At 33.1% G+C, this 21,623-nt stretch overlaps 1 protein-coding gene across 1 annotated transcript in view; it reads right to left on the bottom strand.

Annotated features, from left to right (window-relative positions):
- Nucleotides 1–3,276: 3,276 nt before the first annotated feature.
- LOC123674548 (neuropeptide SIFamide receptor-like) overlaps nt 3,277–21,623 on the bottom strand; it is a 48,980-nt gene continuing 30,633 nt past the window's right edge. Inside the window, exon 2 of the mRNA XM_045609451.1 lies at nt 3,277–6,632. Coding sequence (XP_045465407.1) covers nt 5,873–6,632 — 760 coding nt within the window. The 3' untranslated portion in view covers nt 3,277–5,872. The remainder of the gene's footprint in view (nt 6,633–21,623) is intronic.

The following is a 21,623-nucleotide window of genomic DNA, read 5'->3' as shown; positions in this document are numbered from 1 at the left end:
ACGGTATCTCTTGCCACGAAAGTAGGTTTTGTTAACTGATTGCTAAGCGTCAATAAAGTTGTTTGAAAATTCCGGGCGTTTTCGCCATGTCTAGTCGGTTTCTTCACCAGATATTTCGCTTACTGCTTCGGTAAGCATCTTCAGTGGTTTCTAGCTCGAAGATTGTAATTCCGCGGTGAAGATATGCGTCGAAGATGCGTACCGCAGTAGCGAAAGGTCAGGCGAAAAAAACGATTAGGAATTTTCCAATTCTGTTAAACAATTCCACCTTGAAAGCCCTTAGTATTATCAACGGTTAACAGTATGTTCAGTTTTAGTACAATTGTCTATGGTAATTCCCCGTGTGTGAGTGGAATTAGTATTCACTGAAATTGACGTACCAGAAATATTAATGCAATCAATTTCACGTCAATCAGACAATTCTTCAATTCTGGAAAAAGTACCTCCTCGAGCGGGACTAGAAACCGCAACCTCCGAATCACTAGTCCAGCGCTCTAGCAGTAAGACTTGTTCCTCGGTAGCTAGTGGTAGAGCGCTGAACTAGTGATTCGGAGGTTGCGGGTTCGAGTCCCGCTCGAGGAGGTATATTTTTGTAATTGAAAAATTGTCTGAATGCTGAATGAAATTGATTTAATATATATTAACAGACAGACGTTAAAACTATTATAAGAGAAATATTAATTTCATAAAAGCATCACTTTCGAATTTTCAGTAATTAAGATCTTATGTATTCAAATTAAAATGTTCAAGGAAACAAATGATGAGATCGTGTGAAAACCGCTATCAGCATCATATGCGTTAATAAGATGTATCGATATCAAAACAATAATTGTCAGAATTAGTCAATCAATCTCTCTGCTCTGATCAATCGGCTCTGATCGGTAAAACATGTTTACCGTTCTTGATACTTAATATATTATTTTGAATGCGATTTTCTATTCATACTCTGTCTGAACATAGGTAAAATCTTTAAATGAGATGGATATCATTTATTTAATTATTCATATGCATCTATGATAAAATAACTGATAGATTTCGAATTGATTGATCATTTTGTTGTAATTAGTCATGATGTACAACAATTGTATCGAAATATTTTTGCTAAGATACGAGGATCTTCTTATACATATCTTTTATGAAATAACTCTTCTTAAAGTATCACAATTCTCAACTGTGCCCAGTTTTGGCAATAAAAAAACATTTGTTGGAAAACAGCTTACTTCCGAGAGAAAACATCAGGAAGAGCTGAGAGATTCAAAAATACTCAAAACTCTACACTATCGTCTACTTATAATTTCATAGAAGATAAATAACTCAAATAAAAAAGAGATTAACAAAATGAGAATATGAGCACAGCACTGATTTTGAGCGCTCATTCATAACTGATTTATTTTGTCATTGTTGTCGGTTATTTTATCTAGATACGGAATCCTAGTTATTAATTGACATATACAAACTTAATTTCAACTTTATTATATGTATATTTGTCGTCACGAAAATATTTGCAATTTTTTAGATTTTCTGCTTAAAATTTTCAAATGTTGATTCAAAAATTCATCCGTCGAATTTTTGAGCTTGGAGGATCAATGCGGTACAGCAATTGATTTTTGTACCAAATTTTATGCGAAATGCTCTTATAGTTCTCGATTAAGGTTCTGGAATGTAGATGGACGAATTTTTTTATTTCGATTTCTGAAAAATTCAGGGAGTAACATTTTTTCTGCGAACGATTTAAATGTTTTAATATTGGAAATGGTGGACCAAAATTATAATTCCTTTCATAGTTGATTTCTCTTATCTTCGACAATTCGATTTTTTAGCATTAATTCGACAATTTCTAGTCCAAGAAACTTTAAACTATCGAATGAAGATTTGTTTTTGAGTACTCGTTTCGACTAGGTTGAAATTTAGTTTGTAGGTATTTATACAGGGTGTTTCTAAATTGAAGTACAGAAGAAAATGACAGATTCTTTGGATCATTTTAAGAAAAAAAGGTTCAATAATCATGGGCCCGCAAATGATTTGTTTTCGAGATACCAGGTGTTGAAGTTTGATTTTTTTTAAATTGTTTTTATCATAGCACCTTTTCTTCGAAGGATATTCAACTTAAATTTGGCATACAAACTTAAATTTAAAATTTCTATCATGTGATATATTAATTTTAAATGTGAATCTACAGGGTGATATTTTTTTGGGGACAGTTTCCGCTTCATTCCTCCTGAACTTTTTTTGGTGGACACTGGTAGTTTAGAAAAAGAACTTTGGTCCAGTACTACACTATTTGGTTTCTTGTAGTTTTGTCGTATCTGCTACCGATTTCGAGAAAAAATTTCAAATAATTCTCTAGAAACCCTCAGGAAAATTCAAATTATTATAAAGGTTCAGTTAGTAAGCTATGATTAATAGTTTGATACTTATTCACCCAATCTGTAGTGAAGATTCGATAAACTGGTAAAATCATTAAAACAAGGGCGACTACGAGAAACACCCTGTATCTCGAGAACAGAGCATTGTTTATAGGACTTCCTATCCGAGTAAAATAACCGTAGGTGATCATACCAAATTTGAACAGTATCGTATACTCAAAACCCTTCATCTAGATAAACTAACTATTCTGTGGCTCCCAAAGGCGCAATATGCGAATTAATGAATGAGCGCTCGAAGTGAGAGAGTGTCCTTTTCAAATTTTTATTTTTACATAACTTTTCTTGCCAAAATTGTGCTTCACGTTATTTCCTTTTGAGAGATTCGTAAGTAAATTATTTTTTATTCATCTAATGCCTAGGTGTACCCATATGATTGAGAAAAATGATGATAGGTCTTAAAATTTTACACCTTCTTGAATATATCTGTTTACAGATGCCATATTGAACAGATTCATCATTATAAAAAAAAGGATTCCATATAGCGAAAGTAAGCTATACTTAGGTATCTATAAAAATAGAAATAATCAAAATATTACTAATAACAGTGATAAGAGCTAAACAAGCATGGTTTTTTCCATAGGAGTATAATATACCTTTATGTAGGTAAGGTATATTATATCTCTAAGGTTTTATTCCACGATTCCAATTATTGCATTGTTTGATATGTTTTGAATTATTTTGAATATGACTAAAATAGACTTGCTGAACAACTTGCAAGATTACACAACAACGAAAAAATGCAATTGGAAATTATTAGCTTTCAATGACAATTAAATATATAGCAAGTATATGTATATGTATATAGATTTTCCTTATTTGATAATATCAAAATATTAATCTTTTATCCCACATTACAAATGATATAGGTACGTTATATTATCACTTATATCACAATACTTCAACAATGCATATAGGGTAGTCTACAGGTAATATTCGATGAAAAAATAGAAAGTTGAATAGTTCTTTAGTTCAATCTAAAATCTATCAGGATTTGGTGATAATCATTTAGCGATTATGTGCTGTTTAAGTTCATATTTATTTTCATCAAGCATGCAATTTTACCAAACGAATATTGAGAAGAATACCTCATTAACGAATCGAATTTGCTCTGCGATTTTCTTTCTACCACAAAAAATGAAGAATTGCTAATACCTAATAAATGGATTATTCAGAAATACACATCCTACATGTCTTCATTCTGAATAAATGGACGATTGATTCAATTCAAACATATTCAGTCTAGAAACCACAGCAGAAGATTCGAAATGGATATTTACCTCTATAGATCATATTCGGTTTATGATAAAAATGATAATATTATTTCAAAATATGTACGATGATTTTGGTCTGGAATGAATATTATAATATGCTTTAATTTTCTCTTATTTGAAATTAGAATCGGAAAAGTAGACATTCAGACTGTGAAGTCTGTTCTTAGTAGATAATAAATCAAATATTATTTTTTCATTGAAAACTGCAGACCTCACCATGAATTTCAATTTCTCGACGAAAAGCTATTTTATTTATGCTGGAGGAAATAAAACAAAAACACAGGCTGAATAGTTACTTGAAAGCGGATGCTATAAGCTCTTTTTTCCTAATGAAATTCATGATGTTGGAATATCATCCTTGCTGCTTGTGTACCATGAGTAAATATCTAAGTAGGTATTATATTTTTCCTACGAAAACAAAAAAAGTGCTTTAAATAGTTCATGAAATGTAATAACACAAAATATACAAATTCAATTTGTACTGTCTTCTTGAATTAATTTTTGTCTTTTATACGAATAGTTTTTCGGAAAAAATATTTCATTCTCAACATTTCCAAGTTGAAATCTCCCTTCATTTTCACAATTCATGCGTCGGGTTACAGATTAAATTTCAACGAAACGACATCTCCCATAAACCTTGTTAAATATTAACAGGTTACTCAAGTTACAAATAAAATTATATTCATTATTGTTCTAGTACCTAATACATACAATCAGTAATATTTGTCTAAGGGCAGTATGTATAACAAACCTACTACGAAGTTTTGTAAGCGCTTTCATGTTACACATGTTGTTTTCTTACTCTTATTTGAACTTATTGTTGGTTAAATGATTTTTTAATTGATTTCAAAAATATATTATTCAATATACTTGCGTGAATTATCGATAGGTAGTTACGAGAAATATTTTTTTTAATATAATTAAGATTGGAATCTATTTAGTTTTCTTTGATAGGGTTGAAACGAATTGTTTTTTATGCCAGAACCGAATGATAAACTTGAAATTATCAATTTTTATTGCTCTCCAGAGAGGTTCTCCACTTCACTTGTAATAATGCCTACAACCATTTGAATTTATATTTTCTATATCCAACATACAAATTTGAGATGAAACAAATCAATAATAAACGAACATTGAGTGCCCCTCATTCGGAAAAAATGTTTTTTTTTGTTTAGTCAGTTTGAAAATGAATTAAGTTGATTAAAAATTATGTCCTCAAAAAAAAAATTAATATTTCATTTGAAATGGAGAATCAATCAATAGAGCTTATAAGATATTTCTGAATTATTCGATGACTTAATTTCGAACATAAGTATACAGCACTTGCAAAATAAAATTATATTTTTATTACTCAATGGGGACCCTGTATTTATTTAATCAGTCATGATATAGAAAGTATTAGATGTGTCCCTTGCTTAGCATTAGATGAATCTATTTCTGATAAACTATGTTTAATGTTTGAGGAAACAAAATCGTTTATTTATCCGAAAATATTTATATAATTATGCTGAGGTTTCAATTTTTATGTGAATATAAAATTTACTTTTGGAAAAAAGCAGTATGTAGTAATATTAATATGGATGAATTGGTAATCAGTAGTGTTCAATATTCTATTGCAGATTAATTATTATGAGTGAAAAAAAAATTCGCAAACGAACTGGAAAATTATGAAAAAATATATAAGATTTCGGTCGAGTCTCTTATGCATAAAATTCATCAATATATTCAGTTTTTATTGATGTACTGAACTATTGATTTTCGCCCAGGAACCTTAAAAGTTACACATCCAAACTAACTTAAACAATTAACTCTTATTATACAAATAAGTTGCATAAGCACATTTACATGTATATGCAATTGAAAATACCTAGAACAAGTTTTCACTAATGGATAATGAAACGTAATTTGAACTTATATCTACATTATAGGATATTCTCGATTTCTATTCATCTACAATTCTGCCTTTTAGTCCCATAAGAAAATATTGTGCAATCTCCAATACAAATCATTTCACCTTAATTTTGTCAATCTATCTACATACACTTAAAAATACTGACTATCTTGTCAGTTTAGACAAACACTGAATCTTCCAATCTCGAATAAAATCGAGTAGACAATGACAATAAATTGTCGACAATTGAACCATCCACCTCAGAGGTGTCCATTTCCAGGACTTTAAACCCCTGTGTCATTGAAAATATAAGCTACTGCGTTATTTTCGTTCATTTGAATTCGTTTGGTTGAGTTATTATTATAAAAATGAGATGATTTTCTCATAGACGTCGACGAAGACATCATGGCTACAGTTTCATAATATCTCAATCTACCGCAACATTTCCTACTTTTAATTATTGCAATGAACCCGCGTCTGTATTTCTTGTTGAAGAAGGCATATAAAATTGGATTAATGCATGAATTGGACGCTCCTAACCATTGTGCTATTGGGGTGGCAATAGGTAAAATTTCTTCTTCCCATGGTTCGATATCCCCACCTAACTTAATCCTTGCAAAAATAACATACAAGGGTAACCACGACACAACGAATAATATAACAACTACAACCAACATTTTGACAACTTTCACTTTAGATTTTTGTTGCATTCTCTCCATTTGAGCATCTTTGGTATCTGTTGGTATATCCCTCTTCCATACTTTGATCCAAATCAAAACGTAACACATAGTGATCAAAATCATTGGTAAAATATAACAGAACATCATGTTGGCTACTAGAAAATATAACGCTCCATCCATTGAGTCTGGCCACACTTCGATGCAGAGTTGGACATCCGGGGCGTCGCTGAAGATCACCACAAGATCGAAGAAAATAGCCCAGGGGATGGTGGTTGTGAGGGCTATAAACCAGATGAGGAGGATCATGAAGCGAGCTCTTCGTTTGGTTATCTGACATTTCATTGGCCACCATATCGCCAGAAATCTAGAAAAGATACATCACCGTTAAATAGATATCAAGATGAAACATTTGGAATGTTTGAAACATTTTTGTCTTCTAGAATTAGAAGTAGATACAGGGTGTCCCAAATTCGATGCTCACTGAAAGCATCTCCAGAACTAAGACTTAGAGGACCCCCGATCTCTTTTTTCGAAATAATAACATATCAGAAAGCAGATCATATACACTGTGTCCGTAAAGTATGGAACAAATTAATTTTTAGGTAAACAGACCATTTCAAGAAATAATCCTGAAACACGTCGATTTTTTTATTTTGATTTACCGTATTTTAAAATAATAATATAATATACAGGGTGAATCACTTTCGAGTAATGACGTCACCGTCATTTTTTTTTAAATGGAACACCCCCATTTTGTCTCAATTTTCCGATTACTCTAGCTGAGCTGATTCCAAAAATGTATCACATGTTGAATTCAATTGGTACAGGGAGGACAAAAATAGAATAGTTTTGTGTGTGCTCATAACGTAACGCGTAACATTCTTTTCTCTAATTCTGTGGTTATTCCGTTCATTCTTCCACATCTTGTGGAACAAAATCGTACGAGAATATATCAGAAACGCACAGTTTTCATGGTTATATTTTATTATTCTATGTTGGTACTCCGAACTTTCCGCCACGGCTTTATCTGTCAATTCATCAATTTGCCTTAAAGATATCAGTTCTGCCAACCAACATTTTTCAATGCAAAAATCACTAAAATATATTTATGGAAATATTTCATTAATTTCAATGAAAATGCAATGAATAAGAGAAAATAATGTATAATACTTGTACAGAAGGCTCATTCTACCACTCGTTAATTCCAAAACTCGCCACTTCGTGGCTCGTTTTTGAATTTTGAACTCGTGGAAGAATATCAATGCCTTCTGCACTTGTATTATAAATAACTATATTAGTTAAATTAACAATATTATCAAAAATACTTATTGTCTAGAGGCAATTGGTTTGAATGTAACACCCTGTAGCTTGTTACATTTTTAGATTAATAGAATGCTGTTTCAAAACATGTTTGGTCCTTGCGGTCTAGCAGATAGAATATGAAAGAAATTATTCCTTATTTTTATAAATTTTTATTAATCTAAAAATGTAACAGTTAAATCCCACAGTTATTTATTAATTTGAGATTTTCAATCGACAATATTATTTGAACATACAATTAATAACACTACAATCAATAAACTGAAATATCCAGGGAATAATATTTTTGATTTTTCGATTACCAACATTCGTGGAACAAAAGCTGTGGGAATGGAACGACAGAATTCATTATTGTACAGAACTCCTGAATTTGGCTGTTGAAAGGTGGAAAAATGCGATTGAATGGGGCCAATTTCGAAACCCCTCAGCATACTTTCCCGAATGAGAGGAAATGAAGGAAGTTCTCTCCGGAAACCTGCTCCGAAAAAAAGATAAGAAATCTTGACAGCTAAAGGCGTTGAATATTCCCGAAGTTAATTCGAGTCATTTGCATTTCAATGACACCTGATTCTTTTGCATTCTATTTGCCACATTCTTCTTGAATAACTCCAATTTTTCTATTGTTGTCTTTTTCATTATTTCAATTGAAAAAATCCCAACGAACAATGAAGGTATGAACCTAATCTCAAAACAAGTTATTATCGTTATAAATGTTTGTATTCATTGACAGCACCTGTTTAATCATTGTCATTTATTTCTGGTTGAATTTTTCTTTCTTTTAATATACTATACTACGGTATGTAGGTACCTATTGAAGTTGATTTTTTCATTTTCACATACAACACTAATTTTTCTGCGCTTATTCCAGGCAGATTTTGTTCGTTCTACACTTTTTGAAATATGGTTCAGAGTCCAAATATATCGGCTAACTTTCTCAATGAGTTGAAATCCGTAAAATGTTTCCTGAGTCACGCCATATCAAATTCTGTTGAAATATTTACCCAGTACATAAGTAATATAAGTTGTCTTGTAGTATTTCTATGCGCGGCATGCGCAGTCGTATATTTATTCTGTGTAATTGTTAGATAGGCCATGTGCAAGCTATGCTCGTCCCTTTCTCTCGTTGGCCGTTGTTGAAGAGTATTATTGTATATTTGTCAGTGTGTTTACTACACAGTTATTTCCTATATTTTATTAAAGACTTTTAATTATTAAACAGTGCGTTTAATTTATTACAAATTCAACATTCAATATTTGTTTCACGATTTTTCAACTGACTAACTGAGTTCCAATTTTCAAGATCGTATCTTCGGAGTAACACATAAGTCTCGGTATCTCAAAATTTATCCGTTTATTGAACTGTGATATGACACACGGAAGAAAATAATCAAATTTTACAGATCTCTCAAAGGACACTTTGACCAATGAGATCGACAAGGATACCATCAAGTTCCAATTACTGATACAAAGGCGTACAACTTTGTTTCCGCCGTTTTTTTCGACTTTCGGGGCTTCATTGCAAAAAGCTGCTTATACATTTATGATTCAAAGTATTGCCTATCGCTGGCCACCACTATCTCGTGGTTTGATAATGCCCAAAATCGAAGAAGAGTAGGCACTGGACATCGAAGGTGCACAAATGAAGTTCAAGATCGACGTCTAAGACTTATGGCTATTAGACACCGATTTGCGACAACTCGATCTTTGGCGAATGAATGGTTAGGAGACCAAGTCCATCCTATAATTCTCCGAACGGTTTACCGCTGGATAAGGTCTTTTGGACTGCAGCATTATCAACCCCATATTGTGTTACCTCTGACGGTTGAGCATCGCCGGCAACGATTAAGTGGTGCAGAGAACATCAACATTGGAATGTGAAATGGCATCAGGTCGTCTTTTCTGATGAATCTCGATTCTCCTTGGGTGAACATTATGGCCGAAGATGGGTTAGACGACATCGGGGAGAAATACGTGAACCTCAGTTTGATGTTGAGCTTCATGTCATGTATGTATGGGGTACTATTGCACATGCAAGTAAGGCACCTTTAGTCTTTATTCGAGGTAACATGACAGCGCTGCGTTACTTTCAAGAAATAGTGGAGCCATATCTTCTCACCTACCTCAACCGGCTCGAGAATCCAATATTTGAGCAAGATAATACCCGACCTCATGTTGCCAGAGTTTGCAGTTGCAGAGTAGCTTGGGATAGTATCCCTTGAGAAGAATTATTGCTTCAATGCCGAGACGTGTTGAGGAGTGTATAGATAATCGCGGTGGACAAACACATTATTAACAAATTTATTAAAAAAATTTGTAAACCCTTCGTTTTTTTTCTTCAAATTTTAATCATTTACTCCTTGCTATACCATCTATGTTTTACCAAAAAAAAAATTAAATTTGAACAGCTTCTTCTGGGTGTTGCATTTGTCAGTTAGTATATATCAAGTACTCAACAGTACCCAGCTCTAAAACTGTTCAGTTTTGAGTTTTATCAGAAGGAGAGCTATTATGTTGGATAAGTGTTGAAAAAGGAAATAATAAACCTTTGTGTGAAATTTGCAGCGTTTTCAGTAACACTCGAAAGAGATCCAGCCTCAAGAGCCGTAAACCAAGCTACCAGCCTGGATCGGATTAAATAACGACGTTGCAGATCTCCTCCGAGCAAATTCTCCCATGCACGCACGTTCTGTTTTATGTTCGGTGCCCAGCAAGCGAAATTCCTCGATGTTCCAGGCTGCTCATTAAATCCCAAGGGGATGATTCGCATTGATTACAAATAATAATTGAACTTGAACCCGTTTTCCCCATCTTATTCGAACTTGAGCCACCCGAGAGGGATTTACGACACGTTTGGTGAGGAGTTTCCGCCGATCTATATCTGGTAGCTATCGAGTAGTCTGTCCAGATGCGTACTCAAATTGCTTTTATAGAAGAACTGCAGTAATGCTTTCTATTACTTGATATATAATACTCATTATGTAACACCTCGTTTGGTATGAATTTCGACTGTATTTATTTCCATCACTTGCTATGGAATTATAATATTCCCGAGTGCTTGCCTAATACTCGAAATATTCGATAATTTGGCAAGCACCAGTATATAGCCCAGTAGACAAATACAAAAAAGGGAGTGTAATTATTTTTTATGGATTCAAATTTCAATCCAATACATGATTTAGAATAAGTAGAATGCAATAAACGTTCTCAACTGAATCCTATAATGAATAAATGATAAAATATATAAATTGATCTCAGGTTTCAGATTCTCCTGCTGAGTTTGGACTACATATATAACGCTTGAATATTTCGTTTTTTTTTCTTTGATATGATTGAATTGAACAACCGGATGATGCGAATGAACGATTATTTTAAATCTGAATAGAAGTAATGTAATGTAATAGATGTTACAGATATTCACGATGCAAAGATGTTTAAGATTAGAAAGTTCGATAAAAAAAAATCATTTGTGAAACTCGTTTAAATCAAAATTATTTAATTCGTTCTTCCGGTAATCCAGATTTCCTAGGAAAAGTAGATAATGCCGCTCTCCATTATTTGCCGCCCCTCTAGAGAGGGCTCTTCAGTTTTAGGTTCCTAGCTTAGTTTCGATTTTAGAAAAAACTTGAAAATTGTTTTTTTTTTGTTTAAGTATATCGAATAAAACAATCGGATAATGCGGATGAACCATTATTTAATTCGAATGCGTCCACGCCCAAAACTAGATAATTTCATATAAAAAAGGAAGAAAATTATAAAATAATGAAATGTAATATGAACTAATGAATCTTCATATTTTTCTTAAGAAGGTTAGTTGAAAGTGATGAAATGGAATTTTTTTCTTATATTTTGCATTCCATTCTGAGGAATCAACATTCTGATTAGAGAATTGAAAAGAAAATAATCCAGAACCCCAAGAGGCAATAAAATTCGGCAACGTAATGCGAAAGCCGACAAGCCTGATGAGTGTATGTATTTTTTTTAGCGTCAATTACTCGTAACGCGGCACCTTTGATGGTTTTTGATGTTTGTTAAATTTGTCGGTATTCCTTCCTGTTGTTGTTGACTGAATTAAATCTCATTCGGTCTTTTGAATTTCTACACATGTAATTTTTGTTGATCAAGCTCGTTTTCGAAGCATAAGCGAGATACAAGGTGTTCACTAATTTGAGCATGCAGAAGCCGATCTAACAAGATTCGATATCCAGGCCAGCCTGAGTAATTTTGGCGCCAGATGCCCCTGCTAAAAAAGTATCAATTACAGTGTGACCTCCTTCAAAGACGCCAAAAAAATTGGACCTGCTCCAATGATAATACAGAACTTTCTTTTCCGATGAAGAATCTTGCAATCGTTTAAAAAAATTGCATTCTAGTAAATGAAGAATATTAAAATATTTTATTATACAGGGTATTTTGTAATTCGGCTCGGATCGCATTTTCATTCTAACCATATTACAGAATTGACTTACTATTCTGTAGCACGAAAGATGATGTCGGTTGAATCAGAAAATAACCAAAATATTGTTATTCATTTTTCCAACGACTGAATAGCTCACCGGTCGCGCTTTGGTGGTATCTCAGAGGAAGAAAAATTGAAGGAAATTGATATGAGAACATTCAGCTCACATTATTCTTATTAATTTCCATATGGAAAACGACAAAATGGCGAATGCTCAGATTTTAAATTTCTTCAAGTAATTTTTCTTACACTTTTTAGTATGAAGTATTAGTAGAGAAATATCCGTATAAATGTACTCAAAGTTTAATGGTGATCGGATGAATGATATAGTAATGCATAAAAGATCAATAGATACATACCATCGTTGCGGGGTACTTAAGCACTGTGAGCCTAAAAACTAATAAATAGAGTTTGGTTTTCTGGGTCTTCTTAATTTCTTTTTATCTACTTAGTGCTGTTAGATACCGGTGGAGCACTGAACTATTATTATTATTATTATTATTATTATTTGAACCGGGGTCGTTGTGGCTGGGTGAGCCTTCCGGGAACTGCGACCATGTAGATCTTTTGTTCTCTACCCTACTCATTCATGGAAACCCAAGGAGGTCGTCAATGACGTTAATAAAACTGACAACCTCCTCAGGGGCCTTGGCCGTTATCTCTCGGGTATCCAGGACTTGCTTTCTCATATATGAATGGTTCTTAGGTCAGCCATCTTGCATACCATGTGTTCGGCTGTTTCTGCTTCTGATCCACAGAGCCTAAAAATCTCATCAGCTGACTTTCCCATACGGTACAAATGATGTTTGTACCGATATTGACCCGTCAGCAGTTCCACCATCACCCGAAGCTCGGCTCGTGAGAGCTTCAAGAGCTCTTTGGCGTAGATAGGTGAAATCGTCATGAATTTCTGGGCCTGAGTAACTCCAGCAGTGTTAGTCCAGTGGGTTATCCTATTATTCAACTCCCATTGCTGGACCGCACCTTTATTTTGATCTTTTCCTAGCCCAAGGCTCAGGTCCAGCAGGTCTTAACCTTGATGCACTTTTTGCAAGTTCATCGGCTTTTTCATTTCCTTCAACACCTTAATGCCCTGGTACCCATAGTAGAGTCACTTTATTGCCTCCGGCCAGTTGTCTTATGGTGTTACGGCACTCCCAGGTCAACAAAGAACCCTGGCAGTACGAATAGTACAATTCAGCGGAGCACTGAACTAAGTAGTTATACCGACGTTAAGAATACCCATTAGAGAACAAAATTTCATTTTTCAGTTTTTGGGTTCGAATTAGCCCACCAAATAGCCCGAAACGACATCACATAAATCGTTCATAGCCCTGATAACCAATAAATCGCACCAGAACCAAATCATCGGGCAGTGGTGATCATGTATCACCTATCCCCATCCCCAACTCATCTAATGGAAAAAAAATGAAAACCATATTCGCACCATCATAACCTCTGAGGATGCTTAACGTATATTCTAAAAGTGAAAGTCTCCATCATCAAATGACTCATTTCAGTTACGAATCTTTTGGTTCTAACAAATTTCTTCATTTCGTCTGATAAGCCTCGTTTGAATCCGCAAGTTGAGGTTTGAATAAGAAATCACTCCATGTCAGAAAGTTATTCTGAATTTAATTTTCCATTTAGGATCCTTGGAATGAGACCTCAAATATTTGAATGAATAGGTTCCACCGGAAGGGAACATCTTCGCGCTGAATAGAAAGCGAATTGAGGTATACCCTAACACATTTCCAAGCCTCACCCAACCCTGAAGGAAACCTATCAAGTTCTATTCCACTTGCAAATTTCTTGAATCAACTTACCTATATTCCTTCGAGATCTCTCAAGTTCATGTATCCCTAGGCATTTGTTTTTCAGATAACGTAAAATATGACATTTTGAATTTTCTGTTATATTTATTGATAGAGCATTGCAAATTTTGTTCAATGGTTTATTATTTTTTCCTCTTGACTTCTAATAAAGAATTCATAGCTCCAAAACTATTGAATCTGTATTCAGCACAATTATGGAATTATTCGTTTGAAATTTCATAATTTTGTGTAAGCGAATTTCTGTAGGTATAAATATTTCAAGTTTCTATTTTAGGGTACCTTTTTCTTCACTTCGGAAATTATTAATAGAAGTACTTTACGATATGATGTACTGTACTAGCTGTTAGCGTACAATGTCCCTTTTTACTTATTGCCAAGCAAATGATCTGATCTTTAGCCTATCATTTCATTTTTTTTATGACCTAATGTCACTATCTATGTTATATAGTTTCTGAGGAGCTTTTCAATTCCTTGTATTACAAACATCCGATTTCATTGATCTGATTTCTGGGCTAATACAAATTCTTGGTTTCATTGTGGGTAATTCTTAGATATTCCTTTTTGAAATACTGTCCCGATTTTACAATCATGAACACTATAAATGTCCAGATAGCGAAATAATTTATTTACGGGTGTCCCACAGGGTTCAGTGTTGAGACTAATTTAAATTTTATTGTACATATACAAACTCAAATCTATGTAGCTCCTACTCATTTGCTATCGATACTAAATGGTTCAACTTTCCCCATCTTTATAACATTCTTCAGGCATATTTGAATGACCTCTTTAAATGAGTGAAGTTTTTTTTATAATGCCTTAAAATTGTGATTGGTAAACTTAGAAATGAAATGAACATTTCTGAATAAATGCAGTGTGCTATGATCATATGAATTTTCGGAGAACAATTTCCCACACTTTATTTTCCCATTTTCCATAGCAAAGATCATTTTATTGGTAAAACCATAGTATAAGGAAAGGATAGTAAGCCAGTGTAGTGCTTTTTTCGATTTTGTTGATGTTGAGCGCCATCTAGTTGCACTCACGTTAAGCCTCGAATTTTACTGTCAAAAAATTGGTCCGTAAAGTGGAGCCCTCTGAAAGAATTGGTGTTATTTTGAAGAACTAAAACATTTGAAAAAGAGTGGTCAGAAGATTTCTATATTTTGATATTTTTTCTGCTCTACAATAAGAATTTACGCCAGTGGCGTGTATTTGTGACAAACAAGTACAATGCTACAAGTTATCATGAAATCACTAATCAGGTCCAGTCGTCATGAAATGATATCTCTAGGTTTTTTCAGGATTTATGAATGGAATAAACTCCATTTTGCGGGATATCGATATTGCAATTGAATGTATTTGAAGAATATTCGATTGACATTGTTTTGTTATAGATTGAGTGAGAATAGGTAAAGTTTCTATCAACATTTATTTCCTAATGTCGTAAGTTCCAATGAAATTTCTCAAAAGCTATATTTAGCATTTGACAGTTGGTTTCGATCATTTTTTCCCAACCTTTTACGATTCTTAGAGTTATGTATTTTATTATTCGACTGTAATAATATTTTCTGACCGAAAAATCAGCCCATGTTTTTATGAATATTTGAAGAAAAGTTTACCTTAAACAACCAAATTATATTGAAATATCTCAATGATGTTGAAAATAAATAAAATCATGTTTTATTTTTATATTTACCTTATATTTAAATGAAATGAATATTTTCGGGTTGTAGTTTGTGGATTGAACATATCAATGGATTTTTCATATAGCTCAGGAGCTTGAAATATTAGAGGTTTCCTAGTAATACATCTTTTTTGGTAAAAATGAAGGAAAAAACTTGAAAATTGGAAAATTCAGTTTTAATATCAAATAAAAGAAATTTTATAAAGAAAAGTTCAAGAGTTGGTAGAGACAGATGGAATTTTAGTTCTTCTATACATACTAAGCAAATAGCCACTCTTAGTGCTGTGCAGTTTTTTTCATAAAGTAAATAAGCTACTTTATTAAATCCAAGCTCAACCATTAACGAAGAAAGAACTGAAAATGATTTTTTAAATCAGAATCGTTGTTATCCGTGTTTAATTAAAACTCTTAGCTCTCTGGTTAACATCAGTTCTACAAGATCTTGTTCTAAATCTGTTATTTATCCAGCATTTGAGAAAGGACCTATTGCCTCAATCCCTTCAATATTCAAGTAAATGGTAACAAGTGAGTATCAAGGTGAATTTAGATGTCAGAAATACATTAAAGAATTTAGCTACGACCAGGTCAGAAGCTTTCGATTTCTAATTCAATAAAAATTTAGAGAGATTTCCTCAATTTTTACTGAATTAGAAATCAAAAGTTTCTGATTTTTTTTTTGTTCTTGGAAGGAAACAATATGATGTATTTTTTCGATACTCTCTATCATTTGAATTCAACCCGCACCAATTCTTTACAAAATAATTTTCTATGGGAATAAAGCTTTTCCGATATAAGACACTATACGATATTGATGAGGGTTATTGAGTCTCAGTGCTGCCCTGGTGATAATGAATTTGATGCTTTGAAAAGCACACAGTTTCAGTCAATAAAACCTTGTAATCATGAAGATACTGAGCGAATGCTCTTGCAACCATCAATAATCATTATGAATTAACTGGCAATTATTTCTTTGAAGTTGGCAAAAATAACAAATTAGGTACCGAGACCCATATATTTGATGGTTTCCTTGTCACTATATATAAAAACCGTGTAGCAACTTGCAACGGATAAAAAATGTGGGCTCAAAAATTCATTGACAGAAAGGCTTATTCAAGATCGACTCAAGAATCAAATCCCAATACAATACAGAGAATGGAAATCCCACAATAAGCATTCTATAGAAAAACTACCGCTCAATTGAGAGTGAGCAAAATAGGTACCAAATGGTATTTTATGATCCGGTCCTAGGGTCGTAATGCGTTCAATAATCGTTCTGACCTTGTAATAAAAGAAATTGGAGGTACACAAGAAAACGCTCAAAAGATAGAAGTGTCTAACGACAAGAGATGTAATAAACCATAACAGGCACTTTGAAAATTTGCCGCCTGGCATTTCCTTATCATTTTAAGATAAATATAGTTAGTATGTTGCAGGATATACTAAAATACATATTTAATGGATTCGGTCCTTACTTGGCGGAAATTCATTATAAATAAAATAAAACGAATTAATTTCCACTATATTATTTAATTGTTAGCAACAATTGTTTCGCCACACTGTGGCTCAATCAGGCTACATTTCTGAACTGATAAGAGTACAAAGGTTTTCGGAATCTTATATAGGAACAAAATTGACACAAAAATATTCGAAAGGGTATCATAAATTACAAAGTTATATTGGACAATTTACCGGCTGGGATTTCCAAACTATCGGAAGAAATTCAATAAAGGGGATGAGTTTACATCCGTTTGTTCGTTCAACAGAATATTTTGGGTATTATACCTGTTTATTTCTAGGGATTCTAAGAGTGTTAGTCTTAAGCTCTTGTTTTCTAAATGAAGGATTTCAAAGTTATTATTGAAGGTATGGTCCTATTCTTTTAAGTGATTCGCGTAGGTTGAAAACGAACTATCAGATGTATAACTCTTTTGGTGTTCCTTTATCCTTTTATTGAAAGATCTTCCTGTTTGTCCAATATAAACCATAGGGCAATCATTACAGGTTAACTTGTAGACACCGGATTTATTTTCTTTATCTGTTTTGTCTTTATTGTTTTTAATGAACATCTCTAAGTTGTTACTTGTTTTGAAGGATATTGTGTAATTGAATTTTGTCTTCAGGTATTTAGCAATCTTTTCAGAAATATTATTAACATAAGTTAACGAAAAAAATTAAGTATCAATACCATAAAATTAATAATATTTCTGAAAAGATTGCTAAATACCTGAAGACAAAATTCAATTACACAATATCCTTCAAAACAAGTAACAACTTAGAGATGTTCATTAACAAGTTAACCTGTAATGATTGCCCTATGGTTTATATTGGACAAACAGGAAGATCTTTCAATAAAAGGATAAAGGAACACCAAAAGAGTTATACATCTGATAGTTCGTTTTCAACCTAGGCGAATCACTTAAAAGAATGGGACCATACCTTCAATAATAACTTTGAAATCCTTCATTTAGAAAACAAGAGCTTAAGACTAACACTCTTAGAATCCCTAGAAATAAACAGGTATAATACCCAAAATATTCTGTTGAACGAACAAACGGATGTAAACTCATCCCCTTTATTGAATTTCTTCCGATAGTTTGGAAATCCCAGGCGGTAAATTGTCCAATATAACTTTGTAATTTATGATACCCTTTCGAATATTTTTGTGTCAATTTTGTTCCTATATAAGATTCATTACAGGTATACAGATACAAAAAGAATGATAGAGCGGATTTTGAGAACATTTAATCCTCCAAGAATACACTTCGTCCTCAATTCTATGAATGATTCAAAACACTTTGTTTTTCTGATTCAGTTTAGTTAGAGGAGGATGTGTGTACATTTCAAGACCCCAGGTTTAAAAGAATAGAAAGATTCGTCGGTTCTCAATTCAGAATAAAAAAATTTTTGACCACTGAAATAGAGAAAAGTCTAAAAATCACAATGCATAGGGATCAGAAAAGCAAGGTTTCAAATGAAAAAACTTTACCAACGATTTAAAAGACGGCATTACATTTCGAATGTGGAATCTTATATTATTATTTTTAGAACTCTTTATTGCTAAATTCATATGTTTGAATCTTATATCCAATTTTTATATTTTTTTCATTGATAATATCCCAATTCTATTCATATTTCTTCGGATGAAACCACTTTCTACTATTATATGAATAATTTTAATTCAATTGTATCTATCAATTTGTTGTAATTATTCCTGAATAGAGAGTTAAGTGATCATTCAAACTTTTATCGTAATGCAAAACGCAATTATTCGAATAAATATTCAATGAATATTCGAATATTCAAATGTAGTGGTAACTTAATAATAACATAAAAATTGTTGGCAATGTTATGCGACCCCTTTTCAACCACGCCACTGAATGAATTTTCGTATTATTTCTGCGCCATCTATAGCTCATGATTCAGCGCCATCTATTATCGAGTTACTTCTCCACTTTGGGTAGTCAATAGTGTTCGATATATGCAACCCGTAAAACATTGGTTCCAACTACAGAAGCGACTCCAAGTGACCAGCTCCTTGCCGTCAAACGGCGGTTGGCTTACTATCCTTTCCTTATACTATGGTAAAACTAATAATAAAACTGTTGGATATCCTAGGATTCATTCATAACTTCTTAACGGTGCTGATAGTTTACAAGGATGAATTTTTCAATTAATATTATCGTGATTTTATAGTTCTTCAATTTTCTCATTATTTGTTGAATAGTTTGCTAAAAATATTTTAAATTTCAATGATTTTCCTTTATTGATTACCTTTATCCATTGATGAATAATAACGAAATATTTCAATAGTTCAAAACTTCAAAATTTATCACTGATTGATCTTTTCCATTCATTGTTTGCCTTCCTCAAACAAAAACTGAACTTTTTCTTGATGTTATCTCGATCTATTCTTCTAGATGAATCATACGTTCTAAAAATAATATTATATTTCTCAATGTGGAGACCGTCACAATAAATAAATGGATCTATCTAGTCACCCTTTCACTTTCTCGATATTTCTCAAGTTCAGGTTCACTATGGTTTGTCTTGCAGCAACTGCTAAAATGGACATGATACTATGAATGCCGTTCAGTGATTGCCTTAGATCTTATGGTAATACGTCCCTTATTACTCAAGTTGTTTGTGTCAAGACCCAGAATTGCATATTTGAACGTTACGAGATGTTTCATAACGCAGTTATTCTCGAAATACCTTAACAAGAATCTTGGGATTCTGGGAAATGAGGAATGTGATGTCGGAAGGTTATTAAAATGCCGGAGACTTTTAAAAGAGATAATTAATTGCTTCTATTTTTGTTGTATTGAGGAAAAATGCTGAATGAATTTAAGGTTAGGGAGTGGATTTCCTTTTATCAATTAAAGGTAACAAATGAAAGTGTTTAAGAGTGAATGTTCATAATTTTGGAATTCACAAACTTAATAGTTCATTAATGAATAATACTGTGCCTGAAATGTTGATAAGAAACAATAACAAAGCCTACATAGAACCTACCGCACAAACTCTGAACTTATAAGGGTTTCAGAAACCTTGTGGTGGACTCTAAAGGCTAAAAAACGATACGACTTTTATTATTATATATCCAGAAATTCCGAATTCTTTTCAATTTCTGGATTGTTCACACATACCGTAGACATTGTGAATTTCAAGGATGATCACAGATTATTTGTCACAAGTTTTTTTCAATTATGAATGATTATATACATAAACCTGTGTTGTCAATAAAAAATAATACTGAGTAGAAGTCGAAAACGTTCGAGTTCATGTTCATCTGCTCGAAATCTTCCATGAATTGTTTTGAATTTCTCGAATAATTACTCACAAAATGTATGTATAACAATGTGGTCAGTCATTTCAACACTTTAGTATCGTCAAAAGTTGGTCTTGTAACAAAATTCAAAATTATATTCTCTGTATTCCTGATTTTTTTCAATAAATTTTTGCAATTTTTCGTAGAAATTTTGCGATGAAAACTAAAATTGATAAGAATTGAGGAAAATAACGAGGAAAGTCTATCCTTTCTTATTTGACGATATAATTTTGAATGTTCAATATGTAAATTCAATATGAATATACACTCAATTTATTCAATCAAATTTTTCGCATTAATGAGGAGAAAATTGATGATATCTCTATACCTATTAACAACAATATTGCCTTTTGAGAGTAATAAAGACCTCAAATTATTTTCTTATTCTTATTGTTCACAAAACTTCACACATGACTGTCCGTATAAGGGACCAATGAAAAGTAGGTATGTACATACTTCATTTACAAAAAAAAAATATATCAGGTGTGTGAATAAGTCTTTCCCGTTTTCTGTAAGAGATGGCGCCACCAATACTGTGCGAGTATTTAATGGTTACATATGTCATAATCAAAGCTTATTCATCTGTCCACAATTCCACACTAACACATTAGTTGAAATTTTTTCGCATCATAAATTTTTGAAATCGTGAAAATGTCGAAATTTGAGCCGAGTCGACGTCATTTGCGGGAAGTTTCACTTTATTGGTTCAATTTGAAGAAATCTGCTGCCGAGGCGCATCGGTTGCTTCAGGAAGCTTATGGAGAAGGTTGTGACGATGATTCAAGTGTTCGCGGATGGTTTCGACGCTTCAAAAGTGGCGATTTCGACGTGGAAGACAAGGAGCGTTCCGGGCGGCCGCAAATCTTTGAAGATCAAGAATTGGTGACTTTGCTTGATGAAGATTCGTGTCAAACGCAAGAAGAACTTGCTGAAGCATTGGGAGTTGACCGAACAACCATTTCCAAGCGTTTGAAAGCCATGGGAATTATCCAAAAGCAAGGAAATTGGGTGCCGTACGAACTGAAGCTGAGAGACGTCGAACGGCGTTTTTTCACTTGCGAACAGCTGCTTCAGCGACATAAAAGAAAGGGTTTTCTGCATCGTATCGTGACTGGCGATGAAAAGTGGATCCGTTACGATAATCAGAAGCGAAGAAAATCATGGGGACTACCCGGCCATGCATCATCATCGACGGCCAAGCCAAATATTCATGGCGCCAAGCACATGCTCTG

Source organism: Harmonia axyridis, chromosome 3 (assembly GCF_914767665.1).
Source record: "Harmonia axyridis chromosome 3, icHarAxyr1.1, whole genome shotgun sequence".
Taxonomy (NCBI): Eukaryota; Metazoa; Arthropoda; class Insecta; order Coleoptera; family Coccinellidae; genus Harmonia; species Harmonia axyridis.
Note: the sequence above shows the minus strand (reverse complement) of the source record. Positions and strands in the feature narration are given on the sequence as shown.